Source organism: Glycine max, chromosome 20 (genome assembly GCF_000004515.6).
Source record: "Glycine max cultivar Williams 82 chromosome 20, Glycine_max_v4.0, whole genome shotgun sequence".
Taxonomy (NCBI): domain Eukaryota; kingdom Viridiplantae; phylum Streptophyta; class Magnoliopsida; order Fabales; family Fabaceae; genus Glycine; species Glycine max.
The window spans coordinates 14,630,518-14,636,499 of NC_038256.2; the positions used below are offsets into that span (position 1 = coordinate 14,630,518).

General features: G+C 28.8%; 1 protein-coding gene across 2 annotated transcripts; it reads left to right on the forward strand.

Annotated features, from left to right (window-relative positions):
• The first annotated feature begins 904 nt into the window (after positions 1 to 904).
• On the forward strand, positions 905 to 2,934 carry LOC100784235 (DNA-directed RNA polymerase I subunit RPA12-like). 2 transcript variants are annotated; one of them, XM_026127436.2, is made up of 5 exons: positions 905 to 1,037; positions 1,418 to 1,505; positions 2,075 to 2,137; positions 2,211 to 2,267; positions 2,353 to 2,934. In XM_026127436.2, exons 2-5 carry the CDS (start codon positions 1,428 to 1,430, stop codon positions 2,425 to 2,427), a joined length of 273 nt encoding a protein of 90 aa, XP_025983221.1. In that variant the 5' UTR covers positions 905 to 1,037; positions 1,418 to 1,427; the 3' UTR covers positions 2,428 to 2,934. The 2 variants fall into 2 exon arrangements, with proteins under 2 accessions (XP_025983221.1, XP_014627883.1); XM_014772397.3 differs by having other exon boundaries at positions 910 to 1,505.
• The last annotated feature ends 3,048 nt before the right edge of the window (positions 2,935 to 5,982 follow it).

The window sequence follows — 5,982 nt, forward strand, 5'->3', positions numbered from 1 at the left end:
GCAGTAGAAAAGAAGCACACTTTATTTTATTTTGATTGGTTGACTTGTTTTAATGGGTTCGAGTAACTAATGCACCTAAATCATTGTCCTTCTTTTAAGTTTGGCTTAGGATGTGGATAAACAGCACTGGTGTGGATAAGCATTCTTTAGGGAAAATGGCATCAGTAAAGAGACAAATGAGAAAGCCAATCACATTTTACTTTTGTGTGTTCTGCCAACCATTGTTAGCCTCCCGAGAGACTTGATGGTTAAGAGCATTGATCTCTTTCTTGCATTATTGATGCTAAAAATGATGTGGTGTATTGCTAATTAGTTTTCGTGGCATATACTATGAAGATAATGTGGGGTATTGTTAATTTGTTCTTATTCATTTAAAGTTTTGTTTGAATTTTTGATTTTGATTTTGATATGGTGGGTGCAGCTGAGGGTTACACACCTTGGGATGTATTTTTACATTAAAAAAGAACTTCTATCATTTCATAATATATCCATTGTTCTTATTGTTCATTTTTATTTGATGAGGCTGTAAACTTTTGCTTCCCTGTTTCATTCTTTTAGTCAGTATTTTGTATTTAATTAAAAAAATGTTTAAATTGCATCTCTTGATATAAAAAATTATAATGTATGTACCTGTTTCATTCTTTTGAAAAATAACTCCTCGCCATCCGCTAAAATTTGTCCATTTTTTATACATTTACCTCGGCGAACCTAGGGTTTTTGATGCATACAAGTATTTTTGTTGGAACGTTGATATATAGTTAAAGAAATTGCTTAGTACTTTACTGATATTTCTCAATTCTTTTAAACACATTCTTTGACTTGCTCTATTTTCTCATTTTTTTTTCCTAAATCATGCACACATATTGGCTGATAATATTAATGTATTGTTGCAGGCTTTAATATGTCGAATTGGTTGCCTTGAGCAGCCAGTGTTAACATGCAAAGCCAGGTGGGGATTCCGATGATATGTCGGCTGAGGTTGTCAAGAATTCTTGGAAAAATGAGCAAAGGAATCAGTCGTGATTAGCAAAGGGGAGGTAAAAATTGCATCTGTAGGCTCTTCTTAGATGTGGTTTAATGCTGATGACTCAAATGGTTTCCCTGAATTAGGGAAGAATTACAACTATATAATAATTGATCAACTCTTGCTATATGGATACCGTGTAACCATGACAACTTTCTCTTTCTTTTTCCTCCTTTTAGGCTCTTTGGAATTTTTTACAATAGTAGTTACTGCTTTATATATCAAAATTTAGTGCTTTTTCTTATGGATCAATATAGGGCTCTGATTTTGTGGCAAAAGCTATGGATTTAGCAGCCAGAGAATTAATAACAAGTGCATCACTAGGACAACGTTTGATCTGTGTTGCTTTTTGTCTCTTGCTGTGAATCCTGATATGTGCCAAATTAAATATAGGCTTCCTGCAATGGTAGTTACACAGGTACAGCTTGACCGTGCCAAGGTATCCACGAAGTCTGCAGTTCTAATGAATTTAGAGTCCAGAGTATGCTCTTTCTAACTCTCACTGGTAGTTTGAATGATATCTAATTTCTTTCATTTACTCTTCTCTCCGCACCTGAATTAAAAATAATGTGTCCCTCTTGCATCTTTGCTTCCTTCTATATTATGATATATTTTGCCAAATCCCCAAAACAACAAAAAAAATGATTGAATGTAAATAAGGAAATAAGGTATATTATTAATCTTCTTTATAAAGGAAATCTTGAATAATTCATTATTTATATTATTACAATAATTAATATTTTTATATTCTTTGGTTTATCAGAAGGATCATTGTTATAATAGGCAAAATTGATGGTGATCGTACATAGTGGCTAGGAAGGATATAATGGCTACTGTTGTAGTTATTGGACTCAGTGGAGGAAAAAGACTCTTGAGTTCATCATACCATTACTTTGATATTATAGAAAAGCTTTCTTATGGCAGTGATTTTGGATCCACACACTACCAAATTGGATTTAAGTATTATGACTTTTTCATCGTAACCATGAACATATTTCATTTTATGTTGAGTATTGGCAATTGTTCCTTATGTTATCCTGTGCTTGGTAGGATATCAGAAGAGAGCTTGAAATGGAAATAATTGAGGAACATACGGTGATGGAATATTCTAAGGTGATGCATCCTGCAATACTTAGTAGTTTTTTAGCAGATTTTTGTATGTTTAAATGTTATTGTTTTTTGACAGGTCAGCAAGAAATGTGAAAAATGTGGCCATGGGGAAGCTACCTATTATACTAGACAGGTATCTTTAATGTAGATTTGCCAATTCAATTTGAAGCTCTTATTTAACAGTCTAAATTTATTTATTTTAATCATTCTAATTTCAGATGAGATCAACAGACAAAGGACAAACTACTTTCTACGCATGTACCGGCTGTGGTCATCCGTCTCAGGAGAATTAGTGGTTTACTTTAAGGTTATGCTTAGTTTGGGAGAGAAAAGTGCAAGGAAAAAGAAAGATAAAGAGTGAAAACTCAGATGATTTTTTGGTAGGAGAGAAAATGAAAAGAAAGTTATTTTTTTTTCTTCTTATTTGATTGTGTATAAAGGAAATAAAAAAGCATGTAGTGAAATGTAATAAATACTTAAAACTAGGAATCAAATGTAGCAATTAACCTTTTCATAAAAAAATATATATTTAGAAGTTTTTTTTTTGTGCAGAATTATTTTTTTAATATATTTATTTTACTAATTATTTGTATTATTTATCACTATATATTAATATTGAATTACTGATGTACTCATGCTTAAAATTTAGACTGGCCTATAACAACGGATTCCTCTGGAAGTGTCAATTGCTTCTTGACTATGTCACACACCTTCTTCACTGTCTCTGGTCTTGCCTGCTTGAAATAAAACTTTGTTGGTTATATCATCTTCCATATTACAAAACTTCATGCCACAAAAGAACTGGCCAAAGCATTTGCAAATTAAAAAATTACGAGCATAAGGCTACATAGATAATTCAACGTAAATGATATACACAAAGTTAAATATTTGTGTTCTCCTGAGCTTTGATGATTACAAAATAAGGTTTGGTCTTTAATTAAATAAAGTGTTATAGACTACGATAAAATATAAATTATAAAGCACCCAGAGCCAGAGAGAGACAAGGAGATTCCTCTTTCAAAGATGTTTGGTGTGTTTAAAAGGATAGCAGGGAAGATCTCCCCATACGAACTAACAAAGAAAAGGGGCGGTGGAAAGATTACCAAAGGAAAATAAAATCTTCTTTTGACATGCCTCTTAAGACTGAGCTTACCAAAGACAAACACCACAACACACATCTAGCCTATTACAATTTGCTGTCATCAAAGTGACTATGTGGGCTTCATCCAAACTCACGAAGCTACATATATTAAAAGTATTTGATTTCTAACACTTATTATTGTGGTTCCTCAGCCCATAATTGATGTTTCCTATACCAACTTTAATACTGAAATTCGCACGGGAAACAAATCACGTCAGTAGTGCAATGAAAATTAGAAATTTTTCTTACTTTCTCTTTTTGTATTTAATTAATTAATTAATTAATTTTGTTGTTGTTGTTGTTATTATTATTATTATTATTATTATTATTATTATTATTATTATTATTATTACTACTATTATCATTATTATTATTATTATCACTGTTATTTAGTTATTATTGTTTGTTTCATATTTTTTCTTCCTTACTGATTTTTTCCCTTTTTTCCACTTTCTGATTTTCTTGCTTACAAGGTTCTTTCTTTGTACTTTGTTTTATGCATGTTTATTATTATTATTATTTTTTAAATTTTTTTATGGAAGGTTTAAGCTATTTGAGAGGTACTTCAACTTCAATTTTCATGCTATTGTGCTATGGATTTATGTCTTCTTTCTTCATTCTTATTAATTCGTCTTTCATTTTCTTCTTTACAATTGCAGTCATGCTATTATCATATTTTTTTGTTCGCTTCTCTGATCCCTTCTCTCCACCATGAATAGGTCAGAACAATCACGGGATTTTAAAATATTAGGATTCCTCTCATTTTTCACTTGAATTTTTTTTTGTGGTGAAGTGAATGACAATGAGAAAAATCCCATAGAAATGGTGGTGAGTTCTATTCTTTTGCATTGTCTTTTAAATTTAAGTTGGTAAGACAGTGCAGTTAATAGAACATGAACATGGATTTGAAATTGTTAATTTTTCTCTATTATTGCAGGTAATTAGAGGAAATAGTGTGGTCATTGTTGAGGTGCTTCAAATTCAAGTATTTAAGTGTAAATTAACAATTGTTAAGTGACCTGACAAATGTAAATATGGAGTAATTTATATTATAATTGACATGCTGTCATATATTTATAAAAAAACTATTTTACTTATTTGAAATTTCAATTCTCAATTTAATTATATTTTTTTTTTACTTTTTAATCCTTTTAGTTTTAAAAATTTATTTTGTTTATTATCTTTAAGCCTTATGAGATTCATCTTAATATAGTTTATTAATTTTGTGATCTGAAACAATTGTTTTGCATGAACATCAAGTTTCCTTAATCAAGTGATCCATGCGTATACACAAGTTTTAAATTCGCATAAACATCAACCTTTGAAGTCCCTTAATCAAGTGACTCATACGTATGCACGGGTTTCAAATTCACATGAATATCAACCTTTGAAGTTTGGTTAATCAAATGACTCAAACAATTTGACAATTGATCAACTCTACTATTTACAACTATTTAATATGAATGTTAGTTCTTTTTATCTTTTTACAATCTCTTTCTTTTTATTCTTCCATCGAAAATTATTTAGACAAAAGACCCATGCATGCGCACGGGTTACCGACTAGTTATTTTTATAAAAGAAAAAAAAAAGAGAATATTTTATAGATAAAAGGAGGAAAAAAGCATATGGTGTGTCCCCTTGCTGCAGTCGAATCCGAATAGCACCTTACACCCCATAACAGGAAAATATATATGCCACCCTATAATAGGAAAATATATATGCCACCCTATAATAACAGTGCGGATATACTTTTCCTTATTTATAACCACACGTTTGATCCGACCAAAACCTTTCGAGGAAAATAATTGATAAACCCAATACCCTGCTGTACATATATACGACAAAACTTCCCCATCCCAGCCAAAATCATTCAGAAACGTGAACATAATTGCAGAAAACAGAACACACCAACTCGGTTATTGTTATTCCTAGATATATGATTATGTTTGTTATTTTAATTGGTTTATAATTTTTTATTAATTTAAAAATTTGTTTGATGATTTAATAAATAAATTTTTTAAGTAGTTTTTAATTTTTTTAGAATACTAACTTTTAATTTTTTTTATTTATTTTCTTTTTATCTTTAAAATATTTATTTAATTTTTTTATTTTTTAAATATATTATTTATATCATTTTATATTTTTTTAACTAATTTAACCATTAATTTAATTAAACACTAAGTTTTCAACTTTTAAATACCAACTAATTTTTGAATTTTTAACTACCAACTAATTTTAGCATATACTACCATGCAGACAGAAACCCACCAAATCAATTATTGTTCAGGCACAATCTCATAATCAATTATTTATGTCTATACCTTATTAAATATATAATAAAAAATATCACTAAAATTTTCTTCACCCAAATACAGATTTCCTAAAAATTAAAAATAAAAATATTAATTAAGTGTAATTATGAAATTAATGAATGAAGCAATTAGAAAAACAAACATTTATGATGTTTTTGAAAAATAAAACAGTTTTAAAATAAAAATATATTTAATGAATCAATTACACAAATAATTTTAAAAAATAAAAAATATTATGGGAAATATATATATATATATATATATATATATATATATAAAGAGGATACATCTATCATAACAAAAATTATGCATTCAAAAAGAAATTTTGATATTTTTTTTTATAAAACCTTCCATGAAAACATAGAAATAAAAATAAGTTAATTTATAAAAATTTA